The 25,012-nt window shown below is 38.3% G+C and overlaps 1 protein-coding gene and 1 non-coding gene across 2 annotated transcripts; one reads left to right on the top strand and one right to left on the bottom strand.

The window, feature by feature from the left end:
• Nucleotides 1-5,767: 5,767 nt before the first annotated feature.
• Nucleotides 5,768-6,226, bottom strand: LOC145157286 (uncharacterized). The gene has a single exon (XM_079076349.1). It carries the CDS (start codon nucleotides 6,224-6,226, stop codon nucleotides 5,768-5,770), a length of 459 nt encoding a protein of 152 aa, XP_078932475.1.
• A 1,075-nt stretch (nucleotides 6,227-7,301) lies between these two features.
• On the top strand, nucleotides 7,302-7,405 carry LOC145161779 (small nucleolar RNA R71). Its single transcript, XR_013738653.1, has one exon. It is a non-coding gene; the product is annotated as a small nucleolar RNA R71 (small nucleolar RNA).
• The last annotated feature ends 17,607 nt before the right edge of the window (nucleotides 7,406-25,012 follow it).

Here is a 25,012-nt window from a genome sequence, read left to right on the forward strand (position 1 = left end):
GTGATAGTCGTTTCACGTCAAGGTTTTGGAGGAGTCTACAAGAGGAACTGGGTACGAAGTTGTGTCTGAGTACAGCTTACAATTCGCAGACTGATGGTCAAAGCGAGGGAACGATTCAAACGCTTGAAGATATGTTGAGAGCATGTACCCTCGAGTTCCACGGTAACTGGGATGAGCACTTACCTTTGGTAATAGTCTAGGTTAACTATTGTAACTCTTTTGTAACGCCCAGGTTTCGGGGCTAAGCATTTTAGACGATGTAATAGTCTAGGTTAACTATTGTAACTCTTTTTTAAGTAGTGAAGATGAAATATTTGAGTATTTTGTGAATTATGTGAATTTATGTGCTTAATATTTAATTATAAATGTATAATTAATAAATAATAAAAGTAAGCGTCCAAATTAAAGTATGAGATAAGCCCGATATCTTTACATAAAGTTGTAGCGGTCGAAACAAGGATTCCGGAGATATAAAGAACGCCGAAATCCGAGTTATAACAAAGAAGTTATGACCCGTCGAAGTTTCGCGACCGAACCGGCACGATACCGGGAAGCATAAATAGTGAATTTACGATAAAGCAATTTTTAGCCTTAGCGATCTAAACGACAGTCATAGAAAACGTTAAACCGAGAGCGTCCATAAAAAGAACGCCCAAATCTGACTTCCTATGAGGAAGTTATGATTTTTCGAAGTTTCGGCTTAGCAGTGTACAGCCCGAAGTTCGAATATTAGATCGAGCGGTTTTTAGCCGACACAACCTAAATAAGAATCGAAGATCTCGTTAATAGTAGCGTAACGATAAAAAGACAGACGAAAACAGACGTCGGATGAAGAAGTTGTGAATTTTTAACGGACCAATCCTGTCCCGGCCTGTTAAAAATATAACTTTTAAAATAAATTCAAAATTAGCCGACGGAGTCTAAACGAAAGTTGTAGAGTACGTTCCCGCCTTCGCGTGGATATAAAGAACGTCAAAAACGGAGCCCATATGCGAAAGATACGAATTTTTAAAGTTTGTAGTCGAAATTGCGAAGTCTGATAAGAACTTGATGACGTGGCAGCATCTGGGCCGTCCGATGTTGGTTCAGGAGTCGCTTCGGATCTTGACACGTCGCTTCGCCCTACGCCCCGCGTACGAGATCCGGTACGCCCAGCGTACCTTCGGGTCTTATCCATCCGGTGTGCGAGACAGCTGTGTCCGAGGTGGCATTCTTATCCGAGGACTACGCCCCGCGTAACCTCGGTACGCCCAGCGTTCCGAGAGGCTTCGCCCCCTATAAATAGATGCGAGGATCTCCGGATTTTTCACACCTTTCTTCATTTCTTCTCTCTAAACTTTCTCTCTCTAAGGGTTTTAACCCTCCCCTAAGCCTAGGTGATCCCCTAGCACCCTAAGGAAGCCCCGAGGCTCCCGGAGTCCCGAGAAAAAGGGTCTTTCGGTTTCGGAAACGCTGCTCAGAGCAAAGCCCAGTTTTCTTTAAAATCCGCTGTAAGTAAGCTACGCTTACGTAATTTTTAATATAGCTTTCAAATAATTATAGTAATGTTATTAGGTCCTTAAAATAATTATTTGGACTATTATTATGAGTTATATTGAGTGTTATTTAACGCTTATATAATAATAATAATAGCTTGACTATTAATTAGTCGCGGTTAACGTTAAAACTAAACTCTAGTGGTATTAATACTAGGTTTTGGTCAAGGAAAAATTGTTTTGAGATAACGAAGTGCTGTTCGAGTACCGAGTCACCAGCTAATCAGGTGAGTGCATAGTTACTTTCATCTTACACATAGATATGAAGTATTTTATATAAATTACGTACTATGTGTGCATATTATCTGAATACTGACTGTCTATGTTGGATGAATGATTTTTATACACGTTTTTCATGATTTAAACTGTATATGTATTTTATATCTACAAAAATGTTGGGGTAAAACATGGGTAGATGTAATAAGATGATGTGTGATAAAATGATGAGAGGCATCGATGTTGTTGGTGATCCAGTCATCTAGCGGAGTATAGATGACGACCACAGACTCTTCTAGACAATCCAGTGGAACGCTAGCAGGCTCGCAACCTGTAGGTGTTTGTGAACGATGTGTTCACCGGTGTACTCCATCCCCCCCATGGTTGCCTTTAGGACATTTATTGCTGAGGAACCCCCTTAGCAGTAGTGTCTATCCCGATGATGATCCTTAGGCTAGGTCCCTTATGATAGGTGTTTAGGGACGTAAAGTGAGGATAACGGGAACGGGTAATCGGGTTATTGTTGATTGATGAAACTAAATAACTTATTTATTGTGGGTTGAAAACCCTATATGCTCACCAGGCTCCCAAGACTGACCCACTCAGTTTCATGTATTACAGGTAGTGGCGCTCGAGCATAGATGTGATGTTTTGGATGAGGGATTACGGATATAGGCCTGTAGATATGAAATAATGTAGTAAGGCTTATATTGTACTGTTTATGCTTTTGATCTGTATCGAACATGACATCCCGAGTCTTTTAATGAAATACATTTCTTTGGAAATGCTTTTGATAAATCTTTATCATATTTTGTTTTGGGACAAATTCCGCAACACTTTTATTTAAAATGTTACTATGATTTTCAAACAAGCATAAACAAAAATCGGTCTTTTCTGGCCGTGAAAATGGGGATGTCACAGTTTGAGCCTTGAATTGAAGCGTAACACCTTTTGTCCCTCTTTAAAGTCTTTATTACCTTTCAATCTTCTATCATGCCAATTCTTGGTTTTTTCTTTGTAAATTAAGTGGTGTAAGCTTCATTCCTAAGCTCTTCCAAGGCATTCATTTGCATTAACCGGTTAGTTCTAAGTTCAGCCAAATCAAAATTGCACACCTTTAATGCCCAATAAGCCTTGTGCTCTATTTCGACCGGTAAGTGACAATTTTTTCCATAGACTAGCCTATATGGTGTAGTACCAGTAGGTGTCTTAAAAGCTGTTCAGAAAGCCCAAAGTGCATCATCTAATTTTTCCGACCATTCCTTCCGATTACCTCCAACTGATCTCTCTAAAATTCTTTTTAACGCCCTATTTGTTACTTCGGTTTGGCCACTTGTTTATGGATGATATGATGTTGAGAACCTATGTTGCACCCCATATCTTTTTAATACTTTGGCCAATTGATCATTTGCAAAATGAGTGCCCCGGTCACTAATGAGAGCTTTAGGAATTCCAAATCCTGAGAATAATTTCTTTAAAAATCTTACCACCACCCGAGCATCATTAGTGGGTAATGCTTATGCCTCCGCCCACTTAGACACGTAATCAACCGCCACCAAGATATATTTATTTCCTTTAGACATGGGAAAGGGTCCCATGAAGTCAATCCCCGCCACATCAAATATTTCACACACTTGGATGCTATGTTGGGGCATTTCATTTCGGGATGATATAGTCCCCGCTCTTTGGCATGAGTCACATTCCTTGACATATTGAGCAGCATCCTTAAAAATTGTAGGCCAATAGAATCCAATATCAAAAATCTTCTTCGCAGTGTAATGTGCTCCATGATGTCCTCCGGCAGGTCCACTATGGCAGTGTGCCAAAATTTCTTGACTTTCCTTCCCGAATACACATCTTCTTATCATGCCGTCCGCGCAGCTTCGGAAAAGGTATGGCTCGTCCCAAAAGTAGTATTTAATTTCCGAAAAGAATTTCTTCTTTTGTTGACAAGTCAAATCTTTTGGGATGTATTTGGTTGCTAAATAATTTGCTATATCCGCAAACCATGGCACTTCTCCCGCTACTACCAAGATATACTCATCGGGAAAATCATCCCCAATTTTATCTTCTTCTAACTTCTCCAAAAGTGGGTTCTCTAGTCTTGATAAGTGATCGGCAGCTACGTTTTCCATCCCCTTTTTATCGCGTATTTCGATATCAAACTCTTGTAGAAGTAGAACCCAACGTATCAATCTAGGCTTCACATCTTGTTTGGCAAATAGATACATCAACGCGGAGTGATCGGTAAAAACGATTGTCTTGGATAAAACTAAGTATGGCCGGAACTTGTCAAAAGCGTATACCACTGCTAACAGCTCCTTCTCGGTAGTAGTGTAGTTCTCTTGGGTAGGATTCAATGTCTTGCTTGCGTAGTAGATTGGTTGAAAATGTTTATCAACCCTTTGCCCTAAAACAGCACCCACAGCATAATCACTAGCATCACACATTAGCTCGAAAGGAAAATTCCAATTTGGTGCTATCATGATAGGAGTAGTGGTTAATTTTTCCTTTAGCAAATGAAATTCCTCATGACATTCCTTGGAAAAATCAAATGGGGCGTCCTTCAAGAGTAATTGAGTCAAGGGCCTAGCAATCTTTGAAAAATCTTTAATAAATCGGCGATAAAATCCCGCATGGCCTAGAAAGCTTCTTACTCCCTTGACATTTGTTGGAGGTGGTAAATTGGCTATCGTATCAACCTTTGCTCTATCCACCTCTATCCCCTTCTTAGAGATCTTGTGACCTAACACAATGCCTTCCTTCACCATAAAATGACACTTCTCCCAATTGAGAACAAGGCTGGTCTTCTCACATCTTGCTAGCATTAGATCCAAGTTGGACAAGCAATCTTTAAAAGAGGACCCAAAAACCGAGAAGTCATCCATAAAAACCTCCATAAACTTTTCGATCATATCATGAAAGATAGCCACCATGCACCTTTGGAAGGTAGCTGGTGCATTGCATAACCCAAAAGGCATGCGTCTATATGCAAATGTTCCACTCGGGCATGTAAACGTGGTCTTCTCTTGGTCTTGTGGGTCGATTGGAATTTGAAAGTACCCTGAAAATCCATCGAGAAAAGAATAATAAAGATGACCGGAAAGCCTCTCAAGCATTTGGTCGATGAATGGCAATGGAAAGTGATCCTTGCATGTGGCTTCATTTAGCTTTCTATAGTCGATGCAAACACGCCACCCGGTTACCGTCCTTGTTGGAATTAATTCGTTATTTTCATTAGCCACTACCGTCATGCCTCCCTTCTTTGGAACCACTTGGACCGGACTCACCCATGGGCTATCGGAGATTGAATAAATGATTCCAGCATCTAGTAATTTCACCACCTCCTTTTTCACAACTTCTTGCATGTTCGGGTTGAGTCTTCTTTGGCGTTGTACTACAGCTTTTGATCCATCTTCTAAGTTGATTTTGTGGGAACAATAGGCCGGACTAATTCCCTTTATGTCGGTTATCTTCCATGCTATAACACCTTGCCTCTTCTTTAGTACACCCACAAGGCTCTCCTTCTCATGTTCGGCCAAATCAGCAGCTATAATTACAGGTTTTTGCTGGCCATCTTCAAGAAATGCGTACTACAAGTGATCTGGTAGTGCCTTGAGCTCAGTTTTTATGTTTTGAATGCTGAACACGTCGAGTCCAGTAAGGGGACTCGTCGATTCTGGTGTAATATTCGCGACTGTTCGGGGTTCTTTGAATGGACTCGTCAGGTCGTTCGAGGCTACTCGGCGAGTCGAGCTTTCTGCACTTCTGATCAGATCGTTATAATCAGCTTCCTCGAGCAGTCTTTCTAATTCCAGCAGGTCCCTTTCAGCATCAAACTCTTCTTCAAATGTGACGGTGGACTTGTTTGGCTCAGCTTCATTCCAATCTTCCAATAATTCTTCCAACATGTCAATTGAAAATGTCGTGTCCTCACTACTCCTTGCATGCTTCATGGCTTGATCAACTCCAAATGTGACTGATTCATCTCCTACCCGAAGGGTAAGTTTAGAATATCACATGTCGACGATAGCACTTGCCGTATTAAGAAAAGGTCTTCCGATTATGATCGGGACTTGGGGATCCGCTTCCATGTCTAAAACTATAAAGTCTGCGGGGAATACAAACTTGTCCACTTTCACCAAGAGATCTTCACATATTCCCCTAGGGAATGTAACCGTCTTGTTTGCTAGATGAATTGCCATATGAATGGGCCTTGGCTCTAGAAGATCTAACTTTTTGAAAAACGAGTAAGGCATGAGATTTACACTTGCCCCTAAATCAGCCAATGCGTAAATGGTAGCTAAGTTTCCAAATTGGCAGGGCAATGTTAAGCTTCTTGGATCACCTTTCTTCTTAGGAAGTTTCTTCAGCATAGCAGCTGAATAGTTCTCGTTTAGGACCACCTTCTTCACTTCTTCCATCTTCCTTCTATTAGTTAGAAGCTCCTTGAGAAATTTGGCGTATTTTGGCATTTGAGAAACCGCTTCTATGAATGGTAAATTAATTTGAAGAGCCTTTATGTGTTCAAGAAACCTCTGGTAGTCTTCTTCATTCTTTTCTTGTCTGGATCGAGCCAGAAAGAGAAGTGGAGGCTGATATGGCTTGACCGGAGGCTGGATTTTCTATTCAGCTGGTGGACTCGTCGAGTCCATACCGTCGACTCGGCGAGTGGAGTCGGGAATCTGTGTTTCTGCATGTTCTTCCTTATCCTCTTGTATCAGTGTAGGATCTTCATGCTGAATAGGAGTCAGAGGGGTTATAATCTTCCCACTCCTAGTTGTGACAATGTTTATATGTGCGCCTTTCGGGTTACTTTCGGTATTGCTCGGAAGTCCACCCGGTCTTCTCTCATTCACTTGTTGTGCAAGTTGCCCCAGCTGCTTTTCTATGTTGAGTATAGATGCTTGCTGATTCCTAATCAAAGCTTGTTGATCTTTCATCATAAGTTGGTGTTCTCTCATCATATTTTGTTGATCTTTAAGTGTAGTATCGGTATCATTGTGTCGTTTCTCGGATGCGGCTACGAATCTTGTAAGCATGTCTTCCAAATCTGATTTCTTTTCATGTACCGGTTCCTCCTTTTGGTAGAAGCCTCTATCTTTTTGCTTATACTTTTCTTCCATTGTCTTTTTGTACTCTTCATATGGTACCCATTCTTTCCTTGGTTTTCGCCAATTATCATCAAGCCTATCACCACTTGAATAGCACACTTGTACCTTCCGGTTCCCATTCTCATCAAGATCACAATCTTTTGTAAGGTGAGGCCCTCTACAGTTTTCACATCCTACCCTAATAGCATGGATGGATTGGTCCATCTTAGTCATTCTTCGGTCCATGCTTTCCAACTTTGCCATCATTGCTGCCATGTCATCGGTAATGGAATTCACTGCCCCTCGAGTCAAGTCATTCCTTGGGTTATGGTATTCTCTAGAGTGCTTAGAGAATTCTTCAATTAGTTCTTTGCTCACCGGGGGTGCCTTCTTTGTGAGGGGTCCTTGCGAGTCAAGGAGCTGCCTAGTTGTTACATTGACTCCATCATAGAACCCCAAATGTTGTGGGCAATTCCTTAGTAGACTTTTGTATCTCTCCCATGCCTCATAAAGGGACTCTCCAGCTTGTTGTTCAAAGTTGGCAATAGCTTTCTTCAACTTGGCTATTTTCGAAGGTGGGCAAAACTGGTCAATAAATTCTTCCTTCATCTTAGTGATGGGTTTTTGAGCATTCTAACACTTCCTAAGTGTACATGCAACCCTAATAACCTTGAATCTATGTTTTCTCTATATACATGCAAATTTCTTTTTCAAGGTTATTTCCTAACTAGCATGGCATGGGGATTACATAAAACATAAAAACTAGTAGAAATACATACCTTGTTGTTGCTTGGATTCCTTCAAGACTTTGTGAGCCTAGCACCCCAAATGTTGTGCCTCAAATGCTTCACACAACACCACAAGACTTGGAATAACTTGAGAGAATACTTCTAGCACTCAAAATTGGTTATGCCTTCTCTAGTAACACTATGTCCACTAGCTCCACTAGGTCACCATTTTGCTAGCCATAGGGTTCCTTTTATAGTGTTGTCACAATTAGGGTTTACACATGAATGCCCTTAATTGTCATGACTCTTGATTTCCCATGACCCATGGATTTGTAACTCCCATGGACTATCCATGGAGCTCCATTTGGTTACATCCATAACCCATAAACCATGGATCATTAATCCACCATAAAAGAATTGATGATTGTCATAATCAACCCTATATATTTAATTAGTCTCACTTTGATCACCAAATTAATCCTAGATTAATACTTGATCAATACTAATTAAATAATACTATTATTAATATATTAGAACTTATAATATATTAATAATCATAAGTGCCTTATTCTCTCATTTAGTCTATCCAAGTATTGCAATGCCATGCAACCCAAATGGACACTATATCCAACAGTCTCCCACTTGGATAAGTCTAATAACTATATTTGCAAATATGACTTCAAAATCCGACTAGCAATCGTAGCTCTTTCAAAGTCTCTCGGAACTGAGATGATGATGATACGCCATTTTAAGATAAGTGATCATATAATCCTCTGTTCTCATGATATCAGCCGGACAAACACATGGAACATGGTCTTACTTATTGTCCAGCATTTGTTTCTCGATCTCTGATTTGTTTCGACATAGAACTAAATTGAACACATCAATTAGGTTCTGACCGGGCCCAGTACATAGGTCAAAACCAAATCATCGAGGGGCCCAGATATCGCTTCTATTTCTAGAAGGAACAGATAAACTTCGACTGATATGCTTGTACTAACTACTTGTTGAATTATTCACAAAGGCACGTTTTATAACATCGAGTTACCAATGCGTTTTCGTACAATCAATGAATAACCAACTCATAGTCAACAACTCATATCTCTCGGTTTGAAGATTTATATGATATTACCGTCTCACGATCACTCGAGATAAATTCCATGAAGTGATGCAAGTGAGCGTGGGTTGGATCCAATACTCAGCCCTTATGAGTACTCATGAATGTTGTAGCAACCATTGCATTGTCCAAAGCACTTTTAGACAAATCATACAAGCCAAATTCATGACAGTCTTAAATCAATGCTTACTTCCAAAGTTTGACTGACTGTGGATGGTTTGAATAATAACATAATTATTGTGGAAGTAAAAACATGCAAAATTGAAACATAGTAAACAATCAACACAAGATAGTAACACCTTACTCATAAATAAATAACAACTTTTATTTATCATCAAATGTCAATTACATTTTACAAGTTTCAGGAATCTAATTATTGAAACTAATATCATCCCTCAGCCCAATGCGCCTCGCATGTTGTAAATGCTTAACCCTGCTCAGTCCCTTCGTGAGGGGATCTGCCGGGTTCTCATTTGATGATACCCTCTTAGCCACGAGGAGTCCTTCTTCTATTCGATGTCTGATGAAATGGTATTTTCTGTCAATGTGCCTAGATCTCCCGTGATCTCTCGGTTCCTTAGCCAAAGCAACCGCACTTTCGCTGTCACAGAAAATTTCCATTGGCTCTTTTATAGCTGGTACAACTCCAAGGTCTCCGATGAAGTTCTTTAGCCATATCGCCTCCTTAGCCGCTTCACTTGCTGCTATGTACTCTGATTCACAAGTAGAATCAGCTACTGTCTCCTGCTTGGAACTTTTCCAAGTAATTGCCCCTCCATTTAGGATAAAGACCCAGCCCGACTGAGAGCGGAAATTATCCCTATCAGTCTGGAAGCTAGCATCGCTATATCCTTCCACTCTCAAGTCATCACTGCCTCCGAGGGTAAGGACCCAATCCTTAGTCCTCCGCAGATACTTGAGAATGTTCTTTACCGTTGTCCAGTGTGCCTCGCCAGGGTTCCCTTTGTTGGATTAGTGTCTAAGTCCATAACTATTTTGGTATGTACTTGACTCGATGGTGCATGGTCCTTTTGGGTTGCCTTCACCAAAGCAACTTGATAGGATGAACTATGGAGAAAAAGGATTAAATATGATTTATTAATATATTATGAGAATAATATATTAAAGGAGAAATCATATTGTTTAATTAATATTAGTCAAGAATTAATTGGTAATTAGTTTTGTGGCTAAAAGAGATTAATTAAACTTAAGGGACTAGAACTGTCAATGGTATGATAGTTGAATATTGAGCTAATGGACTACATATTAAAGGGGTGGACGAATTCTATGGGGAAACCCATTAGAAATCGTCCAAAGCCCTTAAGCAAAGGAGTCCATGGGTTGCTTAGGGCTTAAGCATCCAAATTAGGGTTTCCTTGTTAGATAACCCTAATAGCCTCACTATATATAGAGCCCTTATGCCTCAAAAACGTGGACAAGCTTCCTTATAGGGTTTCCATACGTTTTTGAGAGCCTCCTTCTCTTCTCTTCTTCATCCTCTTGCTGTTGGTGTTTGTGAACCATTAGAGGAGTGGCATTTGTGACTCTAAGCTTTCTAAAGCCATTACAAGGAGGAATTGAGATTGTTATTGCTACATAACAATCAAGGTATGATCTAAACCCTAATTCATATGTTAATATTGATTATCACATGCTAGATCTAGCGTTTAAAGTCTTGGATGAATGCATGTACAATAGAGAAACCTAGATCCAAGCATTAGGGTTTGTATGAGCACATAGGATGTTCTTATGGCTAAAACCCATCACCCTTGATATCTGCTGACCATGCTCAAAGCAAAGGCCACATCAGGGCGAGTACAAGTCATAGCATACATGATCGAGCCCACACCCTTATGGTTTTATTAATTAATTAAAGGGTATAATTAAGAGAGATTTAATAAATCCATAAAAGTTTTGGTTTACAATTTAATTAAATTAAAAGTGTAATTATTAAATTTGACCACCAAGTATTTTAAAAGTATAAAATACACCCTATACTATATATAACATTAAAAGTCTAGTATTATATATATGTATGAGTAAACAGTCAGTCTTACCGTTAGTAGGCCTCATTCACGAAGCTGGTCTATAAGGGGTGTTTAAGGAAATTGCCTATAAAATGGCGATTGAATGGGTATCCACTCTTACCCACCGCACTCTTGACTAGTGGAGGGTCGTTAGCCGAACGGGTAGGATAGGACAGAAACCTTCCATTATAAGTATAATGAAGTACAAAAGTAACTAAATGCTTTTACAAAATTCCCAATCTTAGTTACTTTAGGCAAAAGTGAATTGATGCAATTCCATGAAATTACACTTTGTGCCCTTGCGAAGACGTTAGTGAAGCGTGTGTGGTTAACTGGCACACTAAATGGTTCTAAGCAAAGGTAGCAAAGGGTGACTCATTGTTTGTCATAGTTTGGTGGAGCGTGTGTGGTTAACCGGCACATCGAATAGGTGACTGTAACATTGGGGGCACCATGTAAGTTTGCATGGTTATTCATACCCTTTTTTGTGATCCTCGGCATCCCAGTCACAAATCGAGGGGCATATCGAGATTTAAACATGCCATTGAAATGTTCAATGAATCTCAAAAGATCTAGGAATTTTCAATAGATTTAAAACTTAAATTTCTTTTTCGTTTTTCATGGTGGAAATTAGTGAATCGTCATTCACTTACCTTCAAATGTTCTGCAATTTGGGTTACGGCATCCCTCTCCCAAGTTGTAGAGTATTGTGTTGGGTCCTAGCCTTAATATCTCATTTGGGTGATTTATTAAGGACTCAATCAATCAACTAACTTGAATTTTTCTCCCGTTTTGTAGATGTCAAAGTATGACAACTATGGTCTTCCCAAATCCCGTGGAAAAAGCTTTTCACATGAAGATGATATTCCACGATTCGATCGAGGAACACGAGATCATGCTTCACTTCCTCCACCTCCTCCTATTGTTCTCCCTAACCCACAAGTTCAAAAGATTGAAAAGTTCAAACTCACTCAAGCCCTTTTGGCAAGTAAACATGAAGAAGGAAAGTCAGTGTGTGCACACGTCCTAGAGATGAAGTCACACATTGATAGGTTAAGAATGTTGGGATTTGTTGTCTGTGAGGAGCTGGCTGTTGACTGGGTTCTTCAGTCACTTCCTGACTCATATAGTGAGTTCGTAAGAGAGTACTATATGATGAACCACGACGTAACCCTCATCGATCTCACCTATATGCTTATTGCTACTGAATCAACAATGATTTGGCGCACTGGAAAAGCAAAGTTGATTGGTGGATCTGCCTTCCAGACCTCTATGGATATAGACAATGGCAACGAAAAGGCATGCCATGATCGAAAAGTTTGATCATAAGAGAAAGGCAAAGTCAGAAGTAGTTCCGTGTGTTGTTCCAAAAGAGTCAATTTGCTTTTATTGCCAAGAGAAGGGGCATTGGAGACGAAGCTGCCCTATTTACCTAAGAGATCTAAGAGATGGGAGAGCCAAAACGTATGGCTCTACTTTAGGTAAAATCCATTAACTAACTCTTTTAAGTTCCTATTCTAGATTCTTAATACATAATGTGATAAGATTACATTTCGATGTCTTGTAGGATCGAAGAAAAGAGAGGAATCTTAAGGGAAGAAGTGAGCGGAATCTAATCGTGAAGAAATGGATTACGATCGCATTACTTGAAGATTAGAATCTTAAGCTACTACTTGGAGTTAGAATAGATTGCTTAGGAATATTTAACAACATAGTTTTTCAGTTGAATTGCATTGTAAGGACAAATTTTTCCGCAATAATATAAATTTTGATTTTATATTATTTATTTATCCTTGCAATGACGTGTATGAAAAATTGATGTAAGTTTCTATTATTAGCAATAATGGATTTGATTCTTAATTATGTTATTTGTGGAAAGGTCAAGAATTTACCAAATAGGGAAAGTTTCTCATCGCCCAAGTTTCAATTGGACAGAAACTTGGAATCATACAACTTGGTTGCATGATGAATGAGAAATTTCATATTTGGAAATTAGACCAATTCATTGACAAAGTGTCAAGTGAAGGACTAGGAGATCGAGTACACAAGGTTGTGTGTTAATCAAGTCCACCACAAGAGTAACAAAGATATTCGTCATGATTTACTAAGGTTAAGTAAATATGATTATACTTATGAGATTAAGTGTAATTCTCAATTGATTGAAAGAGTTTCAATAAATAGCAGAACGAATAAGAAGAATCAAGTAGGCAGAAAGATAAAAGTTTCTCTATTCTAAGAAGAAGGGAGAGTACCTTTTATTATGTTTTATGATAGGTCTTAATGATTAAGAACCATATCTCAATTGATCCTCTAAGTGAGTCTTAGTGCAATTGTATGTCTGAGAAGAGGAATTAAGAATTGAAGAAATGGTTAAATCAAGAAGTCAATCATACTTCGTTCCAAAACCAAGTCTTAGAGTTAAGATTGTGAATTGAGTGATAAGTCTTAAAAAGGTTTATAACATTCATCAAATGTGAAATTTGAAAAAGGTTTTATTATTCTTGCACAATTGGAAAGTTGTGATGTCTTGGATAAGACAAAGACCAACTAGGGCCAATTTAGTGAAGTGTTTTGTCTTGATAAAAACTACACTAACTCTTGAATATTTGTTTGTCGAGAAATGTTTATTGACAAAAGAATCTTGTATGTCAAGGAGTCAGTGGGAGTCTTAATGATCTTGAAAAGTTTCAAGAACTAATCGAGAATAAACCTTATCGATCATCACTAGCACACGACTTGAGGTTTAAAACCTATCGTGTTGACATTATTTTGTTTCCGTGCCATTCCAATCAAGTTAATTATGCATGTGAGTTCTATAAGTTCTCATTTGAACGCATAAAAGGCAAGCACCTTGATCAATGAAAAGTACGTTGATATGAAAGGGTGAGCTGCTTAACTACTTGGAAGACATGGTGGGCACTCGTGTTACCATAAGGCAAGAAATCAAGATTGAGAAAGTTCAGTCCATATGAGTTTGGATTTGTCGCAAACTTTGGTTTTGACAAATTCGCATGGATAGGAACACATACACCATTAAAATCTAAGTGTCATAAGATTCCCTCCTTCATGAAAATGACTGTGAGGAAATGCTTTCACTAAGAGAGATTTTAAGAAGATAGTGATTGTGAAATTGTATTCTCGAATTCGATTATGGTTACGGCATCCCTTTCCATAATTCGATTGTGAGATTTGGCAATTACTCTGGATTGTTTAGACACACATATGAGCTATCTAAGGCAAAGGTGTATAAGTTTAAGAAGCTTAGATAAAGGATTATCAAAGCATTAGGTATTAGAAATATGAACTTCAGAAATTCAATAAGTATTGTTTTCTGGAAGTTCAGTTGTTTTCTAAAACATGTCAAAGCTAGTGGGAGCATAAGTGTTATGCTTATATGATAATAATCATCATGATAGTGGAAGCATAAATGTTGTGCTTGTATGATTATTAAGGAAAGTATTGCAAGTTAGCAATATTAATTACAGAAAACAAGAGTCATACTTTGCAAAGTCGTAAGGGTTGAATAGTTGTTTTGCTATAATTAAGGGAGAGAATATTGTACTTCGTTTCAAAATCTAAAGCTTAGATTGAGAAATTTTAATAAATTTAGTCAAAGGATACATAGTGTGTTCTTAAATTTCGATTATGATTACGGCATCCCTCTTCATAGTTCGAATTGTAAGAACGAGACACATAAAATATTATGGCAGAAGATGGATAAAGCATCATATCTTTATGTAAGACATTATGCATCGTGTTCCATACGCTTCGGGTATAGGATCGATTGCAAGTGCTATAATATTTGACCATTCTAAAATTTTCAAAATGTCTAGCGCATTTAGAGGGAAAAAGGACTAGAATCGGTTTTGACTAAAATAATTAAACAACTATCAAAGGACGATCCAAAGCTCGTTGAGGATTGATCGCTTGTGAGTAGTTGGAAGTATGGTATTGGATGACATTATTATGAATAGATAAGATTCTATTAAGAATAAATTGTCATATGGCAAATATGGAAATGTTTCCATATTGGGAGTTGGATATTGAGAATCTGTATCTAGATTAGAAACTTTTATGCAAGAAGGATGTTCAAAGGAATGTACTTTGAGTGAGAGACATCATATCTATAGAATTGTTTCTGATAGAGATTGGCCGAGTCTTGATGATTTTGAGCTGTGACTTTACGAAAGAATCATTGCATTAAAATGTTAGAATCTAGCATAAGTAACAAGAATTTGATATTCTTATACTTGTGATAAGGATTGGGAGTTGTGAAATGAATATGATTGGAAATGTGTTCATTTGATCTATTTCACGAATAAAGGACCATAGGTAAACATTGTGTGCATGCTGAGAGCATGGGACAAGTGTAGTAATAATTCAAGTAAGAAGTTGATTACCCAAAATAACAAATAATGAGTAATCAATATGGTGATTAAATAAAATGTTTTATTTATACCCAGAGTTTGGGGCCATATGGGATTAGTATTATTCTTGTGTTTCACTTTGCATGTTTTGACTTCCTGAATAATTAAATTATTTCAGAATAATCAAATTATTCGAATGGTCCACAGTCGTTCATATGTTGGAAGTAGGTATGAATGAAGACTGTCATGAATTGGTTTGTAGATTGTCTAAAGTGTATTAGACATAAGCAAATGTTTGCTGCAACGTTCATGAGTGCTTATGAATATGATTTGAGCATTGGATTAAACCCACGCTCACTTGGATCACTTCATGGATTTTATCACGAGTGACTGGTGAGACGATAATATCTTATATTCTTGAAACCGAGATGTGTGAGTTGTATCTTGTGAGTCGGTTACACATTGATAATATGTAAACGCACCAGTAACTTGGTGTCATAAAACATATTGTTGTGTGTGATTCGGTAAGTGAGTGCAAGCAAGCATTGAATCAAAGTTTATCCGTTCCTTTTATCCAAAGTAGGATGAAAGCGATATCTGTGGGCCCCTCGATGATTTAGTGATGACACCTAAGCGCTTGGCCAAGCTGGGACTAATTTGAAGTGTTCAATTGTAGTCTGTTGTCAGTCGTCATAAATCGGAAATCGGGAAACAACACATAGACAGAGAGAATGATTTAAATCCATGTCTCAGTCTATACGATATCTAGAATGGAGGAATATATGATCCCTTATCTAAAGGACACGCTTCTGATAGGATCAGAGTTGACAGCGGTTTTTGAAAGCTACGATTGCAGATCAGGATCTGAAGTCATACGCATAATAGTTATTAGACTTATCCAAGTGGGAGACTGTTGGATTAGTGTCTAAGTCCATAACTATTTTGGTATGTACTTGACTCGATGGTGCATGGTCCTTTTGGGTTTCCTTCACCAAAGCAACTTGATAGGATGAACTATGGAGAAAAAGGATTAAATATGATTTATTAATATATTATGAGAATAATATATTAAAGGAGAAATCATATTGTTTAATTAATATTAGTCAAGAATTAATTGGTAATTAGTTTTGTGGCTAAAAGAGATTAATTAAACTTAAGGGACTAGAACTGTCAATGGTATGATAGTTGAATATTGAGCTAATGGACTACATATTAAAGGGGTGGACGAATTCTATGGGGAAACCCATTAGAAATCGTCCAAAGCCCTTAAGGAAAGGAGTCCATGGGTTGCTTAGGGCTTAAGCATCCAAATTAGGGTTTCCTTGTTAGATAACCCTAATAGCCTCACTATATATAGAGCCCTTATGCCTCAAAAACGTGGACAAGCTTCCTTCTAGGGTTTCCATACGTTTTTGAGAGCCTCCTTCTCTTCTCTTCTTCATCCTCTTGCTGTTGGTGTTTGTGAACCATTAGAGGAGTGGCATTTGTGACTCTAAGCTTTCTAAAGCCATTACAAGGAGGAATTGAGATTGTTATTGCTACATAACAATCAAGGTATGATCTAAACCCTAATTCATATGTTAATATTGATTATCACATGCTAGATCTAGGGTTTAAAGTCTTGGATGAATGCATGTACAATAGAGAAACCTAGATCCAAGCATTAGGGTTTGTATGAGCACATAGGATGTTCTTATGGCTAAAACCCATCACCCTTGATATCTACTGACCATGCTCAAAGCAAAGGCCACATCAGGGCGAGTACAAGTCATAGCATACATGATCGAGCCCACAGCGGAAGCATATGGTATATGACTCATTTCAGCTATCTCAGCCTCTGTACTCGGACTCTGAGTCTTACTCAGCTTGGCATTACTCTGGATTGGTAATTCTCTTTTCTTGGATTCGTGCATACTGAACCTCTTCAGCACCTTATCCACATAAGTACTCTTACTAAGTCCAATTAGTCTCTTACTCCTATCTCTCAATATCCTTATCCCTAGGATATAGGCAGCTTCCCCAAGGTCCTTCATAGCGAAACACTTCCCAAGCCAGGACTTAACCTCCTGCAAGGTTGGGACGTCGTTTCCTATGAGAAGTATGTCATCCACATACAACACCAAGAAGCTAACTATGCTCCCACTAGCCCTGACATACACACAAGACTCATCCTCACTCCTAGAAAAGCCAAACTCTTTGACTTTCTCATCAAAGCAAAGATTCCATCTGCGAGATGCTTGTTTCAATCCATAAATGGATTTATCAAGCTTACACACTCTATTAGGGTATCTTGTATCGACAAAACCCTCTTGTTGAGCCATGTAAACATCCTCAACCAACTTTCCATTAAGGAAAGCGGTTTTGACATCCATTTGCCATATTTCATAATCATGAAATGCAGCTATGGCTAACAATACTCTAATAGACTTAATCTTAGCTACTGGTGAGAAGGTCTCATCATAGTCAACTCCCGGAGTTTGAGTAAAGCCCTTCGCAACCAGTCGCGCTTTATAAGTGTGTACCTTCCCATCCATTTCGGTCTTCTTCTTGAAGATCCATTTGCACCCAACTGTCTTACGACCTGGTACATTGTCAACCAAGTTCCAAACTTGATTGTCATACATGGACTGAATCTCGCTGTCCATAGCCTCCTTCCATTTAGCAGACTCAGGGCCTGCCATGGCTTCCCTGTAATTATTAGGTTCATCCAAATCTATTAGTGTACTATCACTAATAAATGTATCACCTTCAGTGGTGATGTGATAACCATAATAAAAATCAGGTGTGTTCCTCACCCTAGTGGAACGTCTTGGAGGTACAGACTCATCTATCGGATCAACAGGAGTTTCCTCCTCAGGTTGGTCGATAGCATTTGAGGTTCCTTCACCACTTGACTCTTGAAGCTCTTCAAGGTCAATTTGCCTCCCACTGTCCCCTTGGCTTATGAATTCTCTCTCACGAAAGACTCCTCTTCTTGCTACAAAGACCACATTATCACTGGGTCTGTAGAAGAGGTAACCAAAGGATCTCTGTGGGTAGCCGATGAAAATACACTTCTCACTTCGAGGTTCAAGCTTGTCATGAGTCTCACGTCTCACGAAAGCTTCACAACCCCAAATCTTGATGTGGTCCAAATTGGGAACTTTCCCAGTCCACATCTCGTGAGGTGTTTTGGCAACCTTTTTAGTAGGGACTAGATTAAGGATATGGGCGGCAGTCTCTAAGGCATACCCCCAGAAAGAGATTGGTAACGAAGCTCGACTCATCATGGAACGAACCATATCCAACAAGGTTCGATTGCGCCTCTCAGCTACACCATTCAACTGTGGTGTCCTGGGAGGTGTCAATTGTGAGACAATCCCACATTCCTTAAGATATTCAAGGAACTCAATGCTAAGATACTCTCCTCCTCGATCGGATCGGAGCATCTTGATGTTCCTGCCCAATTGATTCTCAACTTCCTGCTTAAACTCTTTGAACTTTTCAAAGGTTTCTGACTTGTAGCAACTCTGAAGGGCCCACACACATCCGTGTGTACAAGGTCCAACAAACCTTCACCCCTATCACAAGTACCTGTGAAGGGTGACTTTGTCATTTTTCCAAGTAAACAAGACTCGCAACTATCATCTGACTTGAGGTCAAATGATTCCAAGACTCCAGCCTTTTGGAGTTGGCCTATGCGCTTCTTGTTAACATGTCCAAGACGACAATGCCACAAAATTGCTTTATCCAAGCTATCTGAAGAATCAATATACAACACATTATTTCCTAGATTGTCTACAACATTCACGGCTTCATATACACCATCACAAGGTAATGCTTTAAAGTAAAATACATCCTTGTAATAAACATTAATAGCACCATTTTTATTATCAAATGAAAATGTAAAACCTTGTTTGTACAAGCCATGAAAGGAAATAATATTTCTCGCCATTTCGGGCGAGTAACAACACTTATTCAAATCTAACATTAACCCATTATTAAGCAATAAAGAATAAACTCCTATCTTGGTAACAGGTGATGCTTTCCTGTTGCCCATGACTAAGTTTATCTTCCCGTGCTCCACTTGCTCACTTCCTCTTAGTGCCTGCAAATCAGTACAAATGTGAATACCACACCCTGTATCAAGTACCCAAGAATTAGCATTAGATGAGTTGTTGGACAATATTGTGTAAATACCTGCATGGGTGGGTTTAACCTTCCCATCCTTTATATCTTGCAGATATTTAGGGCAGCTTCGCTTGAAGTGTCCCTTATCCTGGCAATAGAAGCACTGTGCTTCCTTTGGGTTTGAAGAAGGAGTAATGGGACCTTTCTTTGTCCCACTTGAAGAGGAACCATCAAGAGTCTTACCCTTGGTACCCTTCGAAGGGTTTTTCCTCTTCTTACCCTTTCCCTGCCCAATAGCCAGAACAGGGGTTGTTGAAGGAGTAGAAGTAGCAACCGCTTTACCCTTAAGGCCATTCTCAGCTGTCCTTAAGAGTCCTTGAAGTTTGCTAAGTGTGACTTCCTCCTTGTTCATATGATAAGTCATACGAAACTGATCATAACTTGGAGGTAAGGAATGGAGAATGATGTCAATCGCCATTTCCTCAGGAAAGTCAACATTTAGCTTCAGCAACCGGTCAACGAACCTTTGCATTTTCTGCAAGTGACCGGTGATGGGTTCACCATCCTTCATCCTTGCGGTTATCATGGAGGAGATGATTTCATACCTCTCCTGACGTGCGTTCTGATGGTACCTTTCCATCAGATCCAGGTGCATCTCATAAGGGTAGAAATCTTCATAGGATTTTTGAAGTTCAGGAGTCATGGAGGCCATCATGATGCATGCTACTTTAGTAGCATCCTTTTCATGTGCAACAAACTCCGAAAACTCTTCAGGAGTAGCAGTGGCTTCATTCACAACCTTAAGCTCCCTATCGAGGACATATTCTTTGTCCTCATAGCGGGTAATCATTCTGATGTTTCTGATCCACTCATTGAAATTGGATCCATCAAAGATGACCTTACCACACAAGTTCATAAGGGAAAAGGAGCCTGTTGGGTTTGAGCCAGAAGCATTGTTGGAAGACATCTGAAAGGAAAGAAAGACAAGTTTCATTAGATTAGGAATCCTTAATAATTCACCCAAATGAAATATTAAGGCTAGGATCCAACAAACTATTTATAGTTGGAAGAGGGATGCCGTAATCCATACTATAAAATATTTGAAGGTAGGTAAATGACGATTTACCAATTTCCACCATAACAACGAAATATTTTATTATTAGGTTTTATTGGTTTTGAAACTCCTAGATCTTTTGAGATACATTGAACTTTTCAATGGCATGTTTGAATCTCGATTGTGCCCTCTCAAGTTTGTGACTGGGATGCCGAGGATCACAAACAAGGTGTGAATAACCATACAAATTGACTTGGTACCCTCAACCATATTACCTAATCGATGTGCCGGTTAACTACACACGCTCCACCGATCTATAATAAAGTCAAGTTACCCTTTGCCACTCTTACTAGTCCATGTTAGTGTGTCGGTTAACCACACACGCTCCACTAACGACTTGGTAAGGTAGAAAGTGTAATTTTATGGGCTAGCACCAATTTCACATTTTCCTAAAGTAACTAAGATTGGGAATTTATAATGTAGAGTTACTTTATAATTCATTATACTTTTAACAAGTATTTAAAGTCGTATCCTACCCGTTCGGCTAACGACCCTCCACCGATCAAGGAAGCGGTGGGTGAGAGTGGACACCCATTAAGTCACCATTTTATAGGCAACAACCTTATACCCCCCTTATAGACCGGCTTCGTGAATGAGGCCTACTAACGGTAAGAATGACATATTCTTATACATATCTATATAATAAAATTATAATAATAGTATAAGTGTTGATTTTTAAACTTTTTAAAAATCTAAGGTTTAATTTGGAATTAAAGTATTAAAGTATAAGACTTTTCAAATTCCAAAACTTGAGGGCAAGATTTGAAACTATTCCAAGTCTCTTCAATTTGTAACTTATGAGTTTTAATGGTTCATAAAATGAAGACTCTTCATTTTATGAAACCTCTTTAGTTCTTTAATCACCATTAAAGGAAGTGACTTTTGGTTATCCATAACTTGAGGACAAGTTATGGACACCATCATAGCCATTAAGATCATGAATTAAACACACATGGTGGTTACACATAATTCCTATGATCTTCTAAAAACTCATAAGAACACAAATTCATGTCAAGCAATTTCAAGAAATCATATAAACCTATACAATACTTGAAAATTGATAAAAGTCGTGTAAGATGGGTTAACATAATCATTATCATTTTGAAAAACAGATTTTACAAGTCCAAAACAGATTGGGATAATGATCTTAATCCATTTCCAACAACAAAACTCGAAAAAACTGCCCAGCACGCTCCTACTCGCCGAGTGCATTATTCTACTCGGCGAGTAGAATGAATTTGTTCATGGACTCGGTGAGTCCTCCCCATGGACTCGGCGAGTCCAGTCGTCAGAATGCAGAATTTTCGATTTTTAAGCAGTTTTGCATCAAGTATACAGAAAACAATCCTAGGCTCTGATACCACTGATGGGTTTTTGAGCATTCTAACACTTCCTAAGTGTACATGCAACCCTAATAACCTTGAATCTATGTTTTCTCTGTATACATGCAAATTTCTTTTTCAAGGTTATTTCCTAACTAGCATGGCATGGGGATTACATAAAACATAAAAACTAGTAGAAATACATACCTTGTTGTTGCTTGGATTCCTTCAAGACTTTGTGAGCCTAGCACCCCAAATGTTGTGCCTCAAATGCTTCACACAACACCACAAGACTTGGAATAACTTGAGAGAATACTTCTAGCACTCAAAATTGGTTATGCCCTCTCTAGTAACACTATGTCCACTAGCTCCACTAGGTCACCATTTTGCTAGCCATAGGGTTCCTTTTATAGTGTTGTCACAATTAGGGTTTACACATGAATGCCCTTAATTGTCATGACTCTTGATTTCCCATGACCCATGGATTTGTAACTCCCATGGACTATCCATGGAGCTCCATTTGGTTACATCCATAACCCATAAACCATGGATCATTAACCCACCATAAAAGAATTGATGATTGTCATAATCAACCCTATATATTTAATTAGTCTCACTTTGATCACCAAATTAATCCTAGATTAATACTTGATCAATACTAATTAAATAATACTATTATTAATATATTAGAACTTATAATATATTAATAATCATAAGTGCCTTATTCTCTCATTTAGTCTATCCAAGTATTGCAATGCCATGCAACCCAAATGGACCATGCCGGGTCGGGTCAAGTACATACCAAATAAAGTTATGGACTTAGACACTATATCCAACACTTAGCCCATGTAGTGATGGATCCGGGAGGGAGTGAGTTAAGCCAATCCTTTGCAGCACCTTTGAATGTAACTGGAAGCATATGAAGCAGCTGAGTTTCGCGAGGCACATTTGGAACATAAAAATAATCAGCTACATCATTGACTTCATCCAAGTGTTTATAGGCATCTTCGTGGTCTTTTCCGTAGAAGGGGATCTCCTTGAGTTGAGCAAGTATGTGACCCTTAAGCTCAAAAGTGGCAGTCGCGGGAATTGCGGGTTGCACAAGTCCCGGGCCGGTATCATCTCGTATCCTCTTCTTCCATTCGCCCTTGGGAACTTCATCGATGTTTGCCATGGTGTTGTCAAAGTCACCTTCTAGATCGCTACCTTCTTCAAATTCACTTTCTTCTCTTTCGGACTCGTTCACGATGTCTTCCTTGATTGGGTCTTCGTTTGCCAAGGAAGAGGTGTTGGATGCTCCTGATTTGCTGCTCTTTTTCTTGCTAAAAACGGATTTGAGATTCTTCAAAGGTGAGTTCTTTGAAGAAGCGGATTCTCCAACGGCATTTCCTTTGTTCTTCTTTAGAGCGGACTCCGGGTCTTCAAGTGGAGGAACCAAAGACATATTGGATCCTCGGGTCATGTAACAACTGCAACCAAAGTAATAAAAACGCGTAAAAAGAACAAAAAGAAAATAAAAATAAAAACTGTGAAACAGCGATGGGCTCGCCGAGTAGCGTCGACTGCACTAGGCGAGTTCAAGGCAGAAACAGAAAAAAAATTCTAATTAAATTTCTAAAACAGAAAACTATTAAAACTAATCCTAATAACTAAATTACCTAAAAATAACTTTGTGCAAGATAAATCTCACACAAAGGATCGATAAAACTAGAAATTAGTGCAAATTTTTGAACCGTTCCCCGGCAACGGCGCCAAAAACTTGATGTGTGTAAACTCAACTAGTTTTAATCCTACTTTGAATTATAAAATTAACACACAAAGGCAGTGGACCTATCAATTGTGGTGTACTTAAATAAATAGGATATCGAACTCAGGGAACAGAAAATTAAAACTAAAAACCAGAATTAACTAAAAACAAGTAATAGAAAATAGCGGTTTCTCTAATTTTGCAAGACTAGAAACTTAACTAAAACTTAACTACTCAATTAAAAGCTGAAAAAACGTAAAAACAAACTAAATTCAATGATCAAAGAGGGTTTCTGTTTAGGTTCAACTCATTTACTCCTATGGTTAATTTTTATGATAATATAATAGATTAATTGTTATTGGTTACCGACTCTGGTGATTAGATTCGCATTCGCTATTACTAATCCTTAGAAAACATACCAATTCAAACAATGGCCAGTTGATTAAACTAATAGATTTCCTAGGTTAATTATTCGGGTTAAATAAGACTTGTAGCTAGCTAATTAAATTTGGTGATTCAATTAACTTCTTGTTGATGGTGTATCATACAAGCTCACACATTAATTTACCCATTCTCTAATTAATCATAGTTTCATGTTCATTATTCCTAGGCATATAGTATTGTGTTCACATAAATTATATGAGATAAGCAATTAAGAGATGTTCATGCAGCTTAATCACTTAGCAATTAACAGAAAATAGTTATGGTTAATGCATAAGGGTCTTTAACAAGCTTAATTTAACAATATCACCAACTAACAATTAATCAAAATACTAAATTAAACCATAGGAGCAAAATTGTCTTCCCCAAACAGAAACTAACGAAATTAGTTCATGATTTCAGTGTATGAAAGCTTAAAATCGAATTCAAATAAACCTAACATAATTCTATTCAAAGGTAAAGTGGAAAATTAAACCTAAAGTGCCTTAATCTCTTAAGAATGAAGGATTAGGGTTCTTCACACGTTCTTCTGATCTCCAGCAAGTTCCTTAGTCGCCAAGTAAGTTCTCCAAAAAGCCAGAGAGTCCTCAATTCGGGTTTGTGAAGTCTATTTATCGTTTTCTCAAAACAGGGGCTACTCGTCGAGTAGATAACTGACTCGACGAGTCCCTTTGTTGAATCCGTATGCGGCAAGGACTTCTCGTATTTCTTCGCGAACCTTCATGTCTACTCGTCGAGTAGACGACCCTACTCGCCGAGTAGCTTCAGAATTAAGCCTTTTTCTTCTGTCTTTCGTTCACGAGCTTTCGTTCATGTCTCCTGCTTCCTTTTGCTTCCGAGCTTCTTTTTTGGACTGAAAATATAATTTGAACAATATTAAGTACCTTTTGTCCATAATATGCAAATAATTAGCTAATAATTGATAAAAATCTATACTAAATATATGATTAAATATGCAAATATCACCACACTATATAAATACAAGAGTCCATATTTAATTAGTCACCTTTTTGATCACCAAATTAATTCTAAATTAATTCTAGATCAATACTAATTAAATAATATGATTTCATATTAATATATTAGAACTTATAATATATTAATAAATCATAACTTATACTATTCTCAAAAGATTATCCATATAAATTGTTCGGGTGAAGTGCAACCCAAATAGACCATGACGGGTCGGGTCAAG

This window comes from Lactuca virosa, chromosome 2 (assembly GCF_052849685.1).
Source record: "Lactuca virosa cultivar CGN04683 chromosome 2, Lactuca_virosa_CGN04683_v6, whole genome shotgun sequence".
Lineage (NCBI taxonomy): Eukaryota > Viridiplantae > Streptophyta > Magnoliopsida > Asterales > Asteraceae > Lactuca > Lactuca virosa.